The sequence below is a fragment of the Lepidochelys kempii genome, chromosome 2, assembly GCF_965140285.1.
Source record: "Lepidochelys kempii isolate rLepKem1 chromosome 2, rLepKem1.hap1, whole genome shotgun sequence".
Classification (NCBI taxonomy): Eukaryota; Metazoa; Chordata; order Testudines; family Cheloniidae; genus Lepidochelys; species Lepidochelys kempii.
The window spans coordinates 27,720,269-27,741,168 of NC_136381.1; the positions used below are offsets into that span (position 1 = coordinate 27,720,269).

The following is a 20,900-nucleotide window of genomic DNA, read 5'->3' on the forward strand; positions in this document are numbered from 1 at the left end:
CAAGTTAGAAAAGGGGGTTAGCCATTCAAATGGCCAAGTTAAACAAAAGACACTTAGTGCTAAATTGCCTCCCAAAGGATTGATAAACTTTCAGGCAGGAGTAAATTGGGGTTGGACCATTAATCCCAAATGGTATCTTATTTAACTTGGCTTTTTAGATAACTAACCCGTGTCGAACTTGGCCTTCTCTGAAGATATTCCACCTTTATATGACTAGTCTCCCCCCCCCCCCCAAATTGGCTTTTTTTGTATCTGTTAAATGGTTTTGATCAGATAGCACTCTCTTTTGGGTTCAGAAACAGAATTAAGCTTGGTTCAGAAAAGAATTAAGTTAGTATCACACAGAGATGGGCTGATTTCAATAAAAAGCTAGTTTAGAATGAGACAATACAGCCAGACCAGGATTTTAACCCACTGTTTTCTGGCCCACAACAAGACGCCATTGGCACTAGGCTATATACAGAATAATTTACTGAATTTTTTGGAGGCTGAGGAAGCCCGTCTAGTTATCTAAACTGAATATAATAATACTGAAAATGAAACAGAGAAAATGATATTACACAAGCACTACAGCTCTTGATACTTGAATACATACTCATAGCTGCATGCATGCAAGATTTCATGAAAATCAGATACTTTAAATAGCATATGGTTTATTTTGTCAAAGAAAGATTCATTTTTAAGCTTAGCAATTTATTTCTCCTACACTATCAGACCTAAAAAGGGACATTTTGTGTACTATTCCTGCTATACAGATGAACTAAGAGCCAAATGCTGCTCTTATTCAAGTTAATGGGAGTTTTGCCATTAACTTCATTGGGACCAGGATTTAGCCTTGAAAGAATTAATTTTCAACAATTGACGTTGTCATGGCAGTAACAGATTTCCTATATAAGCTTTGTCCAGTGTGGGCAGTCAAGGGCTCATTTTTTCTACCTTGGCTAGAGTCACTAGAGTGACTCTAAGTGCATAGGGTGTGTATGTTTAAGTGTATCTGTAAGGAGAAGGAATTACAGATTGATATACATTTTGATGAAGAGCAGGGACTGTCTTTTACTCTTCATTGATATAGAGCTTAGCTCAATGGGACACCAATACTCGCTGGGGACTCTGGCCACTATTGTAGTTTAAATAATAATAATTAATACCTAATAAATGTTTCGTAGTTAGCTCATAGAGAGTATTCTGTTACTATGGGATATACAGTAAACTGGTAACATGTTGTTCCAATGTAGTAATGTATGGTTTACATGATTTACTAATATAGTACTTTGCATAGACTTATAATGAAAACAGGGATGCACATTATTATTCCAACATATTCCACACCTTTTAGCAGACTTTAATGGAATTCACATATGTTCTCTGCTTCCCTACTTGAAAGCCTCTCAAACTTTACAAAAGTGCCTCTACATTTGACAATAGAATTCAATATATAAGGACACAATCAGCTGTTTTGTGTGGCCTTAAGAGCAGTCTCATTTCAAAACAGTTTTTAGAATTTCTATAGAGAACAAATAAGAATTGTTTCTTGTTTCAAGAACTCTTATCCTTTGAAGTATCTTTAGCTGTAAGTTAACTAGAGCTCTCCTCCAAAGTCCTCTGCATTGACTAAATGGGTGTAAAATTGATGACAGGCAAAGGAATTTTTTTAAGCTATTAAACAGGAACTTTTTAGTACAGGACTACATTATACAAAGTGGCTTTTAATTAGGTGTCAGAAAGAAGTATGTCCCCTTGTGTTTCATTTTGTGTGGGAAAATGTCACAATGGAATAAATAGGAGGTGAAAAGTGTATTGATTCAAATCAAAAGGAAAAATCATACAAAATCTGCAATGAAATTATGTAGAGTTCAGAAAGACAGGACTGAGTCTGAATGAATGGTTAGAAGATCATTGATAACCAGTTGTTCTGGTGTTTAGCAGCTGGATTTAGTTTTGTGTTATCCCACATACAACAAAAATAAACCCACATTCTTTATTTAGAGTTACATGTGCCAGATAATTTCACTTCAGGTTCTGGATTTGGAAGTATTCCGTTTCTTACCTCCTCATATATTTTTTGAGAAAAATGCAGGTACAAGAAAGGGGACGGTGAGTGGACTCTGATATTAAAATAATCTTCATTTTCTTTCAGGAGAGTACATAACTGCTACAAATGTCGTCAGTGCAGCTTTACAGCTGTTGACACTCAGTCACTACTAGAGCACTTCAACACTGTGCATTGTCAGGAGATGGACATCAGTACAGCCAATGGGGAAGACAGTCATGGCATGTCTGCTATCAAGGAAGAGCCCAAAATTGACCTAAAGGTCTACAGTCTGATCAATCCAGACCCCAAAATGGGGGAGCCCATTTCTGACAGCATAGTGAAGAGGGAAAAGCTAGAAGATAAGGAAGTGCTCAAGGAGAAAGGTTGGACTGACAGCTCCAATGATGATCTTCGCAGTGTGACCTGGAGAGGAACAGACATTTTGAGGGGAAGCCCATCATATACACAAACAAGCTTAGGCCTCCTGCCCTCAGTGTCTGTTGGCCAAGAACAGCCAAAGCCTTTAAGGGATAGTCCAAACGTAGAAGCTGCCCACCTTGCACGGCCTATTTATGGCTTGGCTGTTGAGACCAAGGGATTCCTGCAGGGGGTGCCAGCAGGAGGCGGAGAGAAATCTGGACCACTCACTCATCAATATCCTGGGTCAGGCGATAACAAATCAAAGGACGAATCCCAGTCCCTGTTACGGGTAGGAAGCTTTCCTTTGTTACAATGAGTGCATGCATATCATGTTTACTTTCAACTACTCATTTCTCTAGGTTTGGAATGGTGGTTTATTTTCAAGGACACTTTATTAAAATCAGTCTAAAGGATTCAAACTTTTAGGGCTAAATTGGCAGGTAATAGTTCCCAAGCTTTTGTATAAAACATGTACCAGATGCAATAGGAAGCAATCGTTTGTTTGTCTTTGCTATTAGCTCTGACTGAATTTTGGTTAATCATTCCTGCTGATTATGCAAGAATCTGATATATTTGGCGAAGAAAGGTTCAGAATCCCAGAAGGCTGCACATCTGTTATATTAACACGTCTAATCACCTCTTAAATTTTGAGATGGGGTGACAGCACACACTGAAGTGAGATATCATAGTATTAAACAGCTAAAATGTGAAATATGAGTCAAATATTAATAAAGAAATGTAATTGGGGAGGGGGAATTAAAACATGTAACTTAGACATTTGTCTGGTTGGCTTGTCGAAGAAGAAGAAGAAAAAAAGGAACTGAGGAAATGTCAAAAGAGACAGAAATTCTGTATCTTACTGTACATTCTCATTCTATCCTCAAAACAAAACTGCACTAGTGCTCTCTCGGAACATGTCGCACCTGTGCATACAAAAGGCTTCCCTTCACTCTTTTACTGTATGTGCTTTTCCCTGTGAAGGAAGTTTGAGTTTCAGATAACTCACTAATGCTGAGGGGGGAGGTTAGTGGCCTGGGGAAATAACTGTCTTTCTCTCTGAGTCAGCACTGGGTTTTCACTAGGTGTCATATCTCATCTGAACTCCTAGAAAGTTGCTGCAGTTGCTTTCAGTTTGCATACAAAGGGGATTTTGAAACTCAGCTGGTCTTGAGAATGGAAATAATGATTAGCTACTTTTCTTTATTCTCTCTTTAAGGACATTAAGAATCATAAATCCAGTACAATATGAATGTCAGAAGAGTAAAGAGAATGCAAATGTATTTTGCAGTAGTTTTCTATTATATATATATAAAATCTTTTGAGCCCTTTTAAGTTAGTAGAGTCTAAAACTTGAGAATTGTGCTAATTCTCAAAATCATTTATTTATAATTTAAGAGCTTCATGCATCTGAATAGAACCAAAGTGTTATGTTTTGTATAAAGCCGTGAAATGTCACTGGCGTCATCTCTCAGTTTAATCATTTCAATAGTGCATGAAAGGCTTTCTGTGCGCAGATCTGGGTTTGGGACAATTGTGTGTGGGAGCTTCATATATAGTACATGAGTTTCTTTTCTCCTCTGTTTATCAGTATTTTTTTAAAAAAATCCTGATTAGAGGTGAAATTTACCCTGACAGAAGGTAAATATCCCACTTAAGCTCTTATATCCCACTTATATATATATATATATCTGACACTTATATCCCACTTAAGCTCTGTTTAGTGGGACTTAGCCATGCATATACCTTTTGTTGGCTATCTCCACAGGAACCACTTTTACCCTGGGAGGCTAGCCAGTTGAGACTAAATTTTATTTGTTTTGCACAGGCTAAACCTCATTGTCTATTTAAAAAAAAACAACATGCAAAGGAATCTGATAACGTGCTGCATTAGCGCTGTGAAGCCGACTGATACTCCTCTGGCTGCGCCTGAAAACTTAATATAGTACCACTTTAGTTTTTTTATTTACCTTATTTTTTTACCCCGGAGAAGGCAGAGGAGGAAAGATTATGCTGGCCAATTTTTATGGTTGGCGCAACAAGAAATTCAAATATAAATATATATTTAAAGGTTCTTAATGGAAAGGTGATAATATGTTTAGGATTTCAATGGATTTCTTTTCAGAGGTGCTGAATTCCTGCCATTCCCATTGACTTCTGAAATCATTGTCTTCTGAACAAGCAGTCTGCTTATTTAGGTGCATAAATATGGATTCAGTTGTTAGGTTTAGGTACCCGCTTTTTAAGATTTTAGCCTACATCCCAATTTCTGCTTTACATAGTTTGTAAAATGATTGTGGTAAAAGATTAGGCTTAGTCTGCACTGATTAGGGAAACTATGTTGGCACCTTTCAGGGAAGAATTACCTTTAAAAACAGTTCTGGCCAACAATAGTTGAACTCCACTAGACGCAGAACCTAATTGAACATGTCTTTCCCTCAGCCACCATTTCTTTTTATTTTCACGTTTCCATTTTTCTTCTGTGAAGATTGGAGAGGGGGCTTATGTCAACTAGTCATCTTTTTAGTCGGACACTATGTTAGTGGACTCCTGGAACATGCTGGACAGAGTTCATACACATCATAAGACATACCTATGTTTCATAACTATTGAGGGAAGAAGGAAATAGTGAGACTTTAGCCTTCATTTTGGGAGTTCTGGGGACGAATGTAACGTGAGGGTTTAGTGCTAATTCAGATTCAGAGTTGAATCGGGTCAGTGCGAAAAGAACCCCCAACGTTCCTGATTCAGTTCCCTGTGTGCGGAATTGTACAGTGAAACCCTGGCTCTGTTAAAGTCAAAAACAAAACTTTGACTTCTGCGGGGCTAGAATTTCACCCAAAGGCATCTTTGCTGCTAACATTCTGAAGGATTAGAACATCAATTGATCTAAGCAGAAGAGTTCTTTAGATTAATTCTGCTGCTTACTCTTCATTTCCAAACAGCTAAAGTTTTTCTAGTCAACACTGATTGTATCCAGTGAATTAAAAAAAAAGAATGCTCTTTATTGTTTGAACATAACTTACCTGATTGTCCTCTTAAGGAAAAGAAAATGTACGTCTGTAATGTGAAGCGATGATTTAGGTACTAAAAGCTGGCATGCCCCAACCAGTGCTTCCAGCTGGTACAAGTCTCTGAAGTTATATCAGTAGTTGAATTCAAAGTTGTGTGTGCTAGGGCCACTTGTTGACAAAAAGGCAAAATTTACACTACACTTGTACACTTGTATTATTCTGTTTAGATGACAGAGACTGTCATTTCATGTTTTTGAAAAACGGACATGAACGAAACTGTTCTAATCTGGGGAGAACCGATTGGAAGCACTGAATATGTGATGTGATCAAAGGAGAGAAATGGCATGTGTCTAATTTTGTGTTCCCCCCAGTGGTTCCCAATTACTAAGAAAGCTTTGAAATGATTTTAACAGTTATAATGATAGTTTTCACTTTTCATCTTTGGAGTTCACTTTTGAGACTGGGTTGGCAGTGTTATTCACACGTTTTATAGATGAGGTAATTGAGTCGCTGAGAAGCTTAGAGACCTGCCCAGGGTCACATGGTAAACCAGTGGCAGAATTTTGTCCTTGTGACTCCCATTGCTCACTCCCTCTCTGTTCTGTTTTGAGTTGTGGTGCATGAAGTTTAAGTGATCAAGGAATTTGGCTTATTTAATTGTTTTAAAAGTGTGTATAAATGCATGTGGAATATACATAGCAATGATTATTTCTGGGAAGAAATTTACATAATGCAAGTTTGTGTTGCGAGCTATGTATTGTATGGTGTTCAGTGTACTCTTTGGAAACACAGTCCCATAATTTTTTAAGTACAGCTGATGGGGGAATGCTTATAGATAACACTGTACATAAATAGAATTTGTTGTAGAATCAGCTAATGCAAGGGGTATAGTATTTATCCAACAGCAGTAAAACAAATAGAGGATAATATCACAAGCAAGTTTTCTAGGTGTTTGTTTTACAGTGTATCTCTGATGGTTGACATGTGGTTATAATGTCAAAAATAATAAAAAATCGATTGAAAAAAGGTGGAAAATTTTATATACTATAATTTGTCAACAAAATTGTCTCATAAGTACAATACATTTGTAAGGTTTCATGTTTTATAACATGCCTATACGCTGCTTTGTTGCTCTCATTCTACCTGTGATGGCCACCTGCCCCCCACAATGTGTCATTCAGTAGATTCTTCAGGGGAGAAGGTTGGGTAGGATTTCATTTATTTTCAGTGGTTGAAACACCAAATTGATTGGATCCTTTCAGGAGACTGAGATATTGTAACAATGATGGTTTGTACAATGCACGTGCAAACACGTATAGATAGTGGGCAGACCTCCTGCCCCCCAGACAATTAGAGAGAGTTTTCAGACTGTTCATGTGTGAGTGAATCTTTCTCAGAGATTTGTTACACTTCTCGGTGTAGCTTTAATTTTTATTTTTTTTATTAAAATGTTTCCAGTAACTGTATTTACAGGCTATCTGTATGTTTTGTAAATGGGAATACAAATAAATAAATAAAAAATTCCTCAGCATGGAACACTGTAGATGTTAACCCTCTCTTCCTTAGAGTAACTGAATTTATAGTTTAAAGATTTGTTGATACTGGAGAAGTCTATTGAGATGCAAAAATGTTCCTTTTGTAGGGGAGGGAACATTGGCAGCCAGCAGAAGATCAACCAAGCAGCATTGTTTAGTGCGTTGATAACTCTGATTCTGGACAGTAGGAACTCTTTCCTAAACTGATTTTAAATGAAGTGTCCTCTTCTATTATGTTTTGATGCTGCAGTACCAAGTTTTCCACAGTGTAGACACACAGAGGTGCAGCGTGATCCTGGGAATTTACACACAGACCTATTTTGCATATAATGGTATCTGTGCACAGGGGGATGTGTGGATGTTACTGCAACACTTTCACATGCATGCATAAGATCACTGACCACAATGTGTTCTAATGTCGTCCATTTCTGAAAGTGTTGTACATTTTATGGCCCATTTGCAGTAATTTCATATAAAACATATGTAATATGAGAGATAGTCAGAGGAGCAAATTGTAATAAATGGAGATCTTGGACAGCAATATTTAAGTCTTGACTAAAATTATGTTAAAATTTGCTATAGATGTTTTCTTTTGAGGCCTAATCCTGTGAGGGGCTGAACACACTCAACTTTTCCATGGAACTGAGGGCACTTAGCAACACATGCTACAAGAAAGCATTGCATTTCTAGGTTGATTCAATTTACCTCAAGAATAGTTGGTTATTGTTCAGCCTGTGATATTTACATTCCAAATGTTCCATATACTGTTCTGTATATAACTATCTAGAGATGGTTAATTTTTTAAATTTTGAATTTCTGCTGGGCCAATCATGATTCCACCCCTTCCCCTTTTTCTTAACAGGGTGAAGAGCAGGTTGATTTGTTTTCAAAGTTTGAAAGAAAAAAAGATACAATTTTCACTTAGTTCTGACCTTAAAAGTAACAATGTAGTAAATAGCATACATAATTTTCCCTACAGTGTGGATCACTGGATAGTTTATACTGTATTTCGAATTATTGATCCCCGTTTAACTGTTAAGGAGACTTTCAAAGGGTTATGTGCCCAACAGCTTCTGAAACTCAGTGGAAATTCCTCACTCCCCTGTGTGCTTTTGAAAATATTTTCCCTGTGTATAAACGTCAGATTGTTGGCTCTAGAAGGACAGCATATCTCAGAAGTGAATCCTGCTTGCACTGAAGTCAGTAGAAGATTTGCTGCTGACTTTAACAGAGGAGCAAACCGTGCATGTGAGAATACACAAAATGTGTTCTTAAAAGTCTTGGTAGTATTAACAGATGTACATAATCACTGGGGACTGCAATGCAATGAATAACTTTTTTTTAAGCAGGAGTATTCTTATGCTGATTTGTCGAATTAAATTTGGGAAGAGTATAATTGTTCCATTTTTTGCTTTAGTTGGTAGATTTCTTGGACACTGTACCCTTGTCCCCACTTCCTTTAAAAAGTAGCCCTCTAAAGAAGAAACAACGGAAATAGTTTCTCTTTAGCTGTGTCTCATTTTTTCCCCATTTCCTCTGACTCCGTTAGGGATCTTTCAGGAAGTATTTATAGTCAAGGCCATTCATTGCCATATGAGTCCTCTAATTAACTCAGGGAAACTCAGCAGGCACTATGTTTTACTAATGCACATTGCTGTGTTGGGTCAAAGAACTGCTAAGCTCTTCCGGTTTTGTTAAAAGCACCTGTTTCTACAGTTCAGAGCTTGAGGTGGCAGGGAGTTAATTTTTAAGTATAAATAGAACCTGGTAAATTTAAATGATCATCTGACAAGTGAAGCGTCAGAGTAAAGATAAGGACTTGATTAGAAAAAGTTTTGAAACCTTGATTTCCTGCACAAAACCGGAGAATGGTAAAATTCCCTTGTTGCTGAATGGGCTACAAAGTGAAGTTAAACTAATTTTATAAAGCTTTGAAATAGCTTAGAAACAAACATGTGTTTGGCTCCTTTTAGTAACTACTGGAACAAACCCACAAGAAAATTAAATGTTTTGCATTACTCATCATGACACAGTGATCAAATAGGACTAGAATATAACTTGAAAAAAATGTTAACCTGCCCAGTTAAATAGATGTTTCTGGTTCATGAGAATTGAATTTAAGCATAGTCGAGTGGGGATGGGTTGTCACATGGAAAGAGGGCCCCACCTTTTGGATATATACCCACCCATAGTTGTGTACATTTCTGTCACTGGGGGCAGGGAATGAGTAGAACTGTATTAGACTGTAAAATCATTATTTAGGTGTGGCACTGTAATAATACAGTGGGTGGATATTTGCATCAAAAACGCTGAGAAAAGGTGAATCAGTCTGCAGAACAAAGATCAAGAAGCATTAAGTTACAAGCCCCCTGGCTTTTTAGTAAGCAACAGTGTATACAGAAGTTGCTACGATCAATAGCAAAATGATTCTAGCAGAGAAAACCAGATTCTCAATTTAAGATGAGCTGCATTATTTGGCTTGTTGAGTCAATAACAAAGACAAAAGCTATCCTACATTCTATAATGAAACAAATGGCTGATATGGATTGAAATTCAGAATCACATATAGTTAATTGAACCTTTATATTCCCATCATTAGTTCAGAAATCAGAACTGCTCTCTTATTCTCAGTGGTTTGATAGTTAGCTCATCAACATAATTTCTTCAGTAAGAAGAAGCAAAATATTATGCATACTGGTTTCTAAAGTAATACTGGTTGACTCATGGTCTCATTATTTGAACTTGTGAGAAAGAATTGTCATTAATATCATATGGATTTTGAAGTGAATGGGATTTTATGGTAATTATGTAATTTTGTAAAATATGTGCATAGATATTAGGAAGGAAATATGATGAATAATAACTTTGCTTACATGTCTCTGATTACTTAGTGCTATCTTTTCTGATCAGATCAACATCTTTTGTAACATGTATTGCTATTGTTACGTTCATCTGATTCCCAGGGAGCAGGTCATCGGCTGGTATAATTCTTATATCTCCATTAACTTCAGTAGAACATTGACAGTTTTCACCAGCTGGAGATCTGCCTCTGTTCTCTTTTTAACTGTCTTTTTTATTTATTTATTGACAAAGGGCCCAACCCTGCAAACCTTACTTCTAAGAGTAGTACCATTGATTTCAGTAGGACTAATCATATGAGTTAAGATTATTCACAATAAGTAGGGTTTCAGGAACAGACCTAACATCAAAGCAACATCTTTTATCCAGGCTTCAAATGGATTACTAAATTTTTACTTTTAACTTGTGCTACTCTCTTATAGTATTAGTTATAACTATAGCCTAATTATTGTTTTAAATAAAACACTGTGACAGTACCAAATAAATACAGCTGTGAGCACCGCACACATAAACAAAACTGAGTGTAATGTAAACTATATAATTCCTAGATTTTTCAATGGCAAGAGCTCTTTAAATTTGAAAGTAAGACGTTTGCACTATTCAGACTAATTTTATCAACTATTAAACTTATCAAAAGTTTTGAGAAGTAAAATAAGCACATTGTAATAATTTATTTTTAGGTTCATCAGTGTTTAGCATTAGATTATACATTTCCAGTGGAATGAAAATTTGTATTTTACATTCAAACTAAGGACCAAATTCTGCCAAATTGAATTCAACAGGAACAGCACACCATGTCCGAGGGCTGAATTTATCACTAATTTGTAGATTTTTTCAATGGAAAATTAAATTTCATAGATGAATGCAGGCAAGGATTTTCCCTAATTTTGTTTTTGCCTGAAGTGGAATGGTGTTGAACGGTGGAAAAGTGGCATGAATATACATGTAACATATGGAAGTGCAGTTGTTCTTTGTGTTGAATTTCAGATATCCTTTGTACATTAACTTTTGGTAATTAAAAGAAAGACTAAATATACATTTTAGAGGAGGGATATTGTGATAGGCTGCAAACAAGTGCTTAATCTATTGGACTAGGAATGCATAGCCATAATTTTAATTAATCTGAAGGAATCCAGATGCTGTACATATCTAAATGAGTTTCAAAGTAGTAAAGATTTAAAAACAGATTTGTAAATAAATAGTGAACACTCATGTTCTGTTGATATCTCATAGCTATTTTATCCAGAGATTAATGTTTCCAGTTAAAAAATGCCCACTATGGGAAATAGTTTTGGTGTGTGCACAGATATGTGCAGAAACAGAAGAAATGTAAGTATATCTATATAAAATATATAGATATAAATATACACACAGCAGGTGCTGAGAAACTTCCTTTGTTACCTAAGAACTGATCAAAATAGATATATGCATGTAGCTACTTTTAATGTGGTCTAATGATCCTTATTTTAAGATCTCTATTGTAGCACAGTTGATATAGTGGAGAGCTTCACATCTGCTATATTTCATTTATGTCTTGTACTGAATTCTCTTTCTAAAATACATGCTTATAACGATTGAATAGTTCTTTTGATGTTTTGCTACTTGTTCCTTTGAGAAGTGTTCTGAGTATTTTAAACGTCTCATAGATTGCCAGTATATGTTTCACTGTCCTACCTCTATAATTTTAAAAAAGTGATATGTGTATGTATAGGTAGTGTATTATATTCGAGATTTGACATTTATTTAAAGTTGAATTAAAATCCCAGAGCAAGATTGTGCCTGGCTACTGGATGAGTGTGCAGTACTGTAGAGGGAACAAAGAGCCTTCTTTTTGCGTCCTGCACAGCAGCTGGTTTCCAAAGGGAGGCGGTGTGATGGGGACCATGGTCACACAAGTCCACTGCAGGAGATGCTAGAGCTAGCAGTGTGGCCTGATGATTAAGCTTCCCTGTAGCTCTTGCTGAAGTTGTGCATCTCCGCATTGCCCCAGTGCAAACAAACCTATACAGGATGGCGAATATTTTTAAATGCATGATACTGCTTTGGTGGAGAGCAATGCTGCCCAAAGGGAAGTAGCAGGACACATTCTGTCTAGGGGATAGTGCTCTCTGTCATGCAGAGGATGCAGACCCACTGTGGAGTGTAGCAGTTGCACCCTGTGTGATTGCCCAGTTCATGCAAGTGCCCTTTTCTCATGGAGAGGAAAGATAGGCAAGTAATCAGAATATTAGCTTGGGACTTGGGAGACCTGGGGTTCAATTTTTTGTTCTGATGCAGACTCCCTGTGAGATCTTGGCCAAGTCCTTTAGTCTCTCTGTAACTCAGTTTCCTATCTATAAAATGAGAATAATAGCACTTCCCTACCTCATGTGGGTGTTGTGAATGTAAATACACTAATGATTGTGAGGTGCACAGATACTACCGTAAAAGGGGACAAAAAAAGACCATGCTCCCTGCACAGAGACGCCCCCCTCGCTCCCGAAAGAAATTACATGGAATGTGAAAGCTAATATTTTGATTGGATATGTCGGACTTCTTTTTTTCCTGCAGAAAATTTCAGTGAAAAATTGAAAACTGAAATATATTTTCCCCAAACTGAAATATTGTGATTAGGGAATGCCTCTGCTGTGCCTCATAGGAAATAGTAGTTCAAATGCCTCATGCTCCCATTCTCCTATAGGCTGGGCTCCTTGGTTTGACTACATCTCCCATCATGCATACAGTGTTCCCCGCAGTTGTTAATGTGAGGCAGTGCATCATGGGAGTTCCGTGGTTACGATGTATCATGGGAGTTCTATGGTCCAGATGCATCATGGGAGATACAGCGCAACTGGGGAGCCCAGTACATAGAGTATAATGGAGAGGTGAGGCAACTGAATTACAGCTCCCATGAGGCACTGTGGCAACATATCCCAGAAAACAATCTCTGTTTTTAAGCAAAACCCAACAATTTTTCAGATTTTGAGCATACATTTTTTCATTGAAAATTAGAATTGTTTTCTTGAGATGCTTTTTTGAGAGAACTTCTTTAAAAAATAATTCCATCCAAATAGTTTTTACTATTTTGACCAACCCTAATTTTTTATGGTGCAAATTCTATATATTAGCTTTAATTCCACAGCACACATTTAAGTAGAATAACATGAATTCTGGTCTATTTTACTTATCACAAATATATAGGCTGTTATATACATTCTAAAAAAATTATATATTTGAAAAAAATCTGAGGAGAATGCTTCATGTAAGATGGAAACACTATAGGGTAAGATTCTGAAACTTTCACTTATATGGAATAGCACCTTACTCTATGAGTGGTCTCACTGAGGTCAGCAAGAGGCTATTCAATGTGAGTAAGCATGTCACGTTGCTTCTGTTTTCAGAATTAACAAATGCTGTGATGACATATTGTGCATGAAGGACCTGATCTATCTCCCACTGAAGTGAATGAAAACGTTGCTGTTGACTTCAATGGAAGTTGGATCATACCTTAATTTCTGGAGTACACGTTAAAGGGAAAAAAAAATTAGGTTGCATGTCTAAATTTTATACTCGCTTTGTAAATATGTCTATCCTCTTTGTAATCCTGAACAGAGAGATCTGCACATGGAGCAGGAGGTTCGTATTTCTCATTTGACTTTTGACCTCATTTCGGCTTGTGCACTCCCGAGGTGCAAACTACCTACTTTCACATATGGGAAGAAGTCTTTAACAATTGGTTATTCTGTAGTCTTTAATCATGTCAGTTGCCTTCAGCACTTGCTACGAGTAAAATTCCACTCAGTACATTTTAACATGGATTGTACCACATGCTGTTTCTTCTTGGAAGAACTTTATGATCTGAAATTTGTGCTTAAATAATAATAAATACTAATAAAAGAAATAATCAGAGCAGTTGTCAAGGATTTTGTTATGAATGGGGACTAGGAGAGATGCAAACAAGCTGGAGATGGGTTTTAATTCACATGTTATTCTGGGAGCCTACAATTTCTCGTGAGAAAAAGGCATATTTTAGGTCTAATTCCTCTTTTTTTGGCATGGAACGATGCCTGCATGTTTTGTTCAATCAGATGTTCAAATGAGATCTTTGGATGCTTACAACTAATTTTTAGTAGGTGGGGTGCAAATTTCTTCAGATGCCACAAATAGAGCCTGATCACAGCTGTTTCACTATGATTATAAGAATTAAATCTGTGAATCATTTGAACTGTATTTACTGGTTGCAGAGGAATAAAACTCATCCACACAAAAATATCTTACATCTTTTGTATATATTTTTTCCAAAATTAGGTGCATCATTGTTCATGTGCAGTGTATTTTAAGTATGATGTAGTCACAATGCCAAAGTATTTTAAAAAATCCCCCCAAAATGGAGACCTTGTTCAATTGAATATCGCCTGCTTTTATGAAGAAATTGTATCTCTTTGTGGTGGGATAAATCTCTGAGCTTGTTCTGAAATTACTGTAAATAACACACAAACCTCTTCAGACTTCATAGAAAAGCTTAGAAAGTTCACTGGAACTGGGCACTTCAAAGCTCTCACCGCTCCAGTCTGTACATGACTAAATGGCTGTAAGGCACATAGTGCGAGGTAAAAACATTCAAATCAAAGAGAGACTTAATATACCACTATTATAGCCTTTATAAGACATTTGGAGAATAACATCTCTAAATATTAATGGGTTTCTTTTCCTGATGTATGCATGTACATTAACTGCCTTTAATGTTCCTGGTGTTAGGCCCTTAATTGTAAGGGGAGAAATATACCCTCTGGTATACATTATGTGTTTCTTCAATACTTGAAGGTGGATACTCTCATAACCCCAAATTTGACTTGGAACTAGAAGTATTGAAAAGCTTGCATTGTGAAACTAGGTTCAGTCAATCTGGTTTTTTTTAAGGAAAGCACTAGGGTTACCTAGGGAGGAATCTCCATCCTTAGAGGCTTTTACAAAGGCCTGGCTGGGATGATGTAGTTGGTTTTGGTTCTGCTTTGAGCAGCAGGTTGGACTAGATGGCGTCCTGAGGTCTCTTCCAACCCTAATCTTCTATGATTCTATGATTCTTCTGAATTCAATTAACATAGTAAACGGTGAGGGTCATTTTGACATTTTACTTTGCAGCTGATAATGAAGAGAGACAATCTGTGTGTGTGTACATTGTTTGTAGTGTGTCACCTGGTAGTGAATTACTAAAATTATTTTATATCTTACTGGACTGGACAAATAATTATAAAGATTTTTCTTTTGTTTAAATTCTTATAAACTCTGGGATACTGGGTCAGTGGAGAGAAGGAGTTAATGGAAATCTTGATTAAAATCTTTTAGGCTTCAAGGCTTCTGGTTCTTGTAAACAACTTGGCACTTACACATGTATATTTTCTGTTTTTTACTAGTCTGTTTACTGGTTTTAAAATAAGAACCAAAATAAGAAAAGTCAGTAGAATTTTTTTAATTAAAAAAATTAAAAAGCTTTTCCACTGATCACAGAAACTTCTGCAGTTATTTAGCAAGATGTTTTATAGGACCAATATTAATCATTTTAAAAGCAAAGAGTATGTTCTGAGTGTACTGAGTTTTCCATTACTGAAAATTACTTCTTGTATAGTAGAAGTCTTAAATCTGGGTTGGTTTTTAAATAGTTCCTTTTATGCCTAAAGGATGGTAAACTTAATCTTCACTTAATCAATTTGTCCTTGCCTTCTAATAGCTAACTAAACTGTTGAAGGGTAGAGGTCCTTGCAATGGATATCCATAACAACTGTCAGATCAGATTTGATTTAGAAACTCCGTTTGCAAGATAGAGGAGATAATTAGAGTTTGTTAAGCTTGATCCTTCGGCCTGGCCTGTTCTGGCTTGACGGTCCAGTAAACGACTAAATTACACTATCTGACATGAGACCCAGATTCAGTCAGTACAGATCTTGGACTTTTTGCTTCTGGATGTCTCAAGTTTCTGCAGTAGGTATTTCATTAGACTTCCTGGCCCTTGTGGCCAGCTTTGGGATAGACCTCTAGATTATTTTCTCAAATACAGATTTTAAATTTGTGAATAGGCATCTCAGTATGAAGGCTTAGGGCATGGCTACACTGGAAACTTCAAAGCACTGTCGTGGGAACGCTCCCCCAGCAGCACTTTGAAGTGCGAGTGTGGTCGCACGCGAAAGCTGGGAGAGCGGTCTCCCGGCGCTCCTGGTAATCCACCTCCATGAGGGGGTTAGTTCCAAGTGCTGGGAGCTCGGCTCCCAGTGCTTGGAGCCTGTCTACACTAGCACTTTTAAGCACTCAGACTTGCTTGTTCAGGGGGGTGATTTTTCATACCCCTGAGCCAGCAAATTAGAGCGCTATAACATGTAAGTGTAGACAAGCCCTTAGTCATAGTTACAGATACTTGAAGGCCTTCTTCCTGCTACTCTAGTTAGGATGGATGAACCACAAGAGTATTCAGGCTCTACTTCCTTAGCCATCTCACGGCTATAAAGAGAGAGCACTTTTAAATGCACAAGGTTAAAAAATGTCTTATCTGTTACTATATCATAGCTCGTTGATAGGGAGTTTGGATTTTGAAAGCATTAGGAAATTAACTCTCTCACAAGCATATCCATCCACCCATCCGGAGTGAGTTCAGGAGTGATGCCCAGCGCTTTGAGAGTTACAGGAAGAGCTCAGCAAATATTTCCAGTTCCATGCTTTGCCTGTGAATGTGTGCTGTCTCCAAATTCCCTCTGTGTACTGCTTCCATCAGTAATGTAGAAATCTGCTGCCCCCTCTGCCTTCCTGTAAAAGTTGCAAAGAAAGAGGACATTTCTTTTGGTTTACTGGGACCCCTTCATCTTGGGATTCTCTAATTATTCATTGTGGTTGGGTTTTCTCCCTGTTCTTATTTACACCTCTCTTCTTTTTATATATTTTTGTCATTCTTCTGTGGAACTCATGTCTCAGTAGCAGAGCTGGTTGAAATTTTCTTTATTTTGAGTTTTTGACAGAAGACATTTTTGACAACTCCCTAAAGTTGTTCAGGTTTTTCAACCCATTTTACTTAGCAGCCATTTGCTCAATGGATATATAACTAAGACAGAAATGGGAGTCTCCTGAGAGGGAGAGATTAATCAAAACTTGGTAAACCCTCATTAAAGTCTGTCTTAATTAATGATTATCATCATGCATGTAGTCTGTACATGACATGGGAATTTTCTTACCCAAAGTGTAGGTACTGATTTCTTCTATCAGTACCATTTAACAAACTTTCACCAGGAGTAAGGAGAAGTGTTAGAGCAGATCAAAACAAAAGTGAACAGAATAATTAATGAAGCTCCAAGTTGATACGCTGGCAGGGAATGCCCTAGGGTTGGATCTGTCCCAAAAGTTCCATTTGTGATTGAATGACTCTGAATGGGTAGCCCTGACTATGGGCTGTTGGAAGTATTCATTATGGAAAGACCAACTTTATCATACTTTCCTCTACAGTCTGGCCAATATCAAACAGCTTTAATCTAATTTCAGACTTCGTAATACACTGTCTATCAGATGTAGCCATATGGATTCAAAAAGCACTTTACTTGCCATCTGCTGATAGAGGAAAGTGAGATTCTAATTTAAAAAGACAAAAATATTTTTCTGTCTCAAATGTGGTCGGATGTCTTTACTAGTTGTTTGTACTGCCATTATTATTGATTGCTCTGCATTAAGGGGTTGTGTTAAGTTGATCAGAGTCTGTTTTCAATCTGATTATTATGATCTTTCGGTTTACAAAAATACCGATAGTAATTCAGTGATGACTATTAATAGCCATAAAGTATTTGGAAAATAATGCTCTTTAATTCTTAAAATATTTGATAATTACAGCTTCTCTTACAAAATGGCAGTAATTGCAAAAAAACTTTCTGTTGTTCAAATGTATGAGTACCAGTAATCAAAAAGGTCTTAATAATTGTTAACAGAAACTATTTTTTAAAGGGCTGCAAGAAAATGTTTCCTTTTTACCAGAAAGGATAGAGGCAGGGGACAGGAATACATTCTCAATACAAAGACAGCTCTTGTTTTTTAGAGCTGACTGGGGAATTCAGATTCCTTGGTTCTAGTCCCAGAAGTGCCACTAATTCACTTTCTGATCTTGGGAAAGTCACTTCCAGTTTTGCAAGTTGCTGCTAATTGTAAGAGCCTCCATTTTTGTATGTTACCTGTCTGTTTTATGCTGCACAGCTGGAGACACGTAGGGTCTGATCTTCAGAGCTGCTAAGCACCTATAAATGCTTTTGGCTTCACTTGCGGATTGATCCTCAGCTGGTGTAAATTGTCATCACTCCATTGACTCTAGTGGAGCTAAGACAGTTTACATAGAGGAGGAACTGCTTCCTGAAGTTGTGGGTGCTCCTTACCTCTGCAAATCAGGCCCTGATTGTCTCTGGTTTTGTGCCCAAAATTAACAGACATTCCTGAAATTTCATGTCTTAACCTCTCTCTTCATCAGTTTCCACATCTGTGAAAAGGGGTAATAATACTTCCCTATCTAACCACAGTGTTAAATTGATGGTGTTTGTCCGTAGTATTTAGATTGTGTCATAATTAATTGTTATTTATAAACATTTTGATTTCTGCGGATCAAATATGAGATATACGTGCAACAAATAATAAATACTCAAATATATATTCTAATAATATATAGGTAATAAAGTATATTCTGCATCAGTGCTCAACATATTTAACTACTTACTAATACTCACCTGGGCCCTGATTCTATTGCCCTTACACATGGTGAGTAGCACCTTATTTGCCAGTGATTTCACTAGTCCTTTTGGAACAAATAATACAAAATGTTTACAATAAATATATTATGAGCTATTTTCCTATAAAAATAATGATTAAATTGTGGTATTTTAACTTATTAAGACAATAACAATGTTTTTTTTTTCTCGTGCTATAGCAATTGGGCTATTGATTTGCCAAAGGTTAGGACGTGAGGAATATAGGGAATAAAATGCTGTTTGTGTTTGAGGATAAGAAATATGGAAATGCACAGTTTGTCCCGTATACTGCATACAGAATGAACGTCTCAAAGAAGTTCCTGTGTTTTGAGTCATAAAATAAAGAGTTATGAGATGTGTGAGTGATGCCTTTATCTGCTAATATAATATAAGTAATCCCCTACTGTTGTTGTACTGTGATATTTCTGAGACTAGTTATTTCTTAGTGCAGCTCATTCAAAAGAAAGACACCTGTGTAAAATAAATAAATAAAAAGTAGGCCAAAAGGCCAGTTGATTATCATTTTACAGTTTGTATTGGAGCTGCTCAGAGTACTATTGCAAGACAGTTATTCCAAATTTAGCAGTGGCAGTATTCAAATAGGAATAAATGTGTTGCAAGTTTTACTGGTAAGAAATGAACTTTTGTAATGTGCAGAAGTAAGAATCTGGCAAAAGAGGGAAGGTAACTTAGATGGTGAGTGCTAATGAACTAAAGCATTAGGGCTGTGGGGAGATTAGATGCAGTGAGTATGATTACTTTTGCTAAACACTTCCCAGGCTCTGTTTGAAGCATAAACCTCATTTGACATGCAGAGTTTGTGGCTGCACAATTTCTTCGTTATGCTGTGGGACATTAGCCCTTGACCTACACTATACACCTGGTGGTGTTTGCAGTAATTTTTCCCATGTCACTGAAGACAGTGGGACCCTGCATTTTTCGATCATTGGGTCTTAATATTTGCTGAACATAATGTGAAATATGTGCGTGTATATTGATTTGTTTCACATTTTGCACCGGCATTTTTTTTAAAGATAGTGCTGCAGAAGCCACTTACAGAGCACATCACACTACAAAATGTTCTTCAATCATCTGACAATCCCACATTTACAATGCTTTGAAATTTGTACTATGGCTTATAAAATATAAGAATTTGTGATGATCTTCTATTTGCCCAGATATGTTTCTGTGTGTGTACATTAACATTTATGTGAACTTTCAGCCTGTTCTTTTCCTTACATTGTAGTTTGTTTAGCCATGTGATTGCAGCATGATTTAGAGTGAATAGGAAAGGGATATAGGTTATACCAACTGATTACCTGTTTATTATAAAAATAATTAAGTTGCATAGGAATGGGAATGTTGTCTAGTGGTTAGAGCAGGAGGGAATCAGGACTACTGGATTCTGTTCCAGTCTCTGGCTTTGACTAAGCTGGATGATTTGGGGCAAATGACATAACCCCTCTTAACCATAGTTTGCTCATTTTATTACCAGGGGTATGGACATAATTAATGTTAATAAAGTGCTTTGAGAGCCTGGGATATGAGGTACAATAGAAGTTGAAATTATTATTACTAATTACTGAAATTGTATATGTTTAATAGACATCTATTTCCTTATATTAGATCCACTATTTTACAATGACAGCTTTGGCTTACTCAGGCGTGATTGCACTTCTGACATGAACAAACGGTTTTGAAACCAGTCATGTTAGGTCAAGATGGTGAGAACAGTATATGGTAATGAGGTTGGAACTGTATAAACAACATGGTTGTAACACTGGACTAGGGAAATGACAGTGTCATTCTCACGCCTTAAAAATCATCAGCATGCTATTCCCCTTGTCCTCCAGGATGATAGAATTTATTGAAACAGTTTATTTTCAACACATGGTTGATCTCTTTGTCTGTATCTGTAGGTCAGCTGTGCTTTGTTATGGGCTTTATGCATGAGCCTTGAGAAACTTGCTTAGCCTTTTATCTCCCTACCATGTAAATTCTGTGATTTGTTAGAGATACTTGGGAAGAAATAAAAACTTACTCAGTTGATTAAAACATATAAAGTTAGTGTCAAACGAAAAAAGGACCGAGTGAATCTACGGTGCGTATAAAAGATTAGTCCATGCATTCATTCTCAGGTATGTTTATGACATTTTCCAGATGAAGAGAGGAGAACATAGGGATTTTAGGTGCCCTTTGAGAAATCTCACAGAACATTTAATCAGAAAAGCCTCACCTCCATTGGCAGGAATTTGTATTTTTATTATGTCTGGGTACTTATGCATGTAAGCATATGTGTGAA

At 36.8% G+C, this 20,900-nt stretch overlaps 1 protein-coding gene across 2 annotated transcripts in view; it reads left to right on the top strand.

The window, feature by feature from the left end:
• Positions 1-20,900, top strand: part of TRPS1 (transcriptional repressor GATA binding 1) — a 262,838-nt gene that overhangs the window by 71,027 nt on the left and 170,911 nt on the right. For both annotated transcript variants that reach the window (XM_073330288.2, XM_073330289.2), the window contains exon 5: positions 2,138-2,741. In XM_073330288.2, coding sequence (XP_073186389.1) covers positions 2,138-2,741 — 604 coding nt within the window. The remainder of the gene's footprint in view (positions 1-2,137; positions 2,742-20,900) is intronic.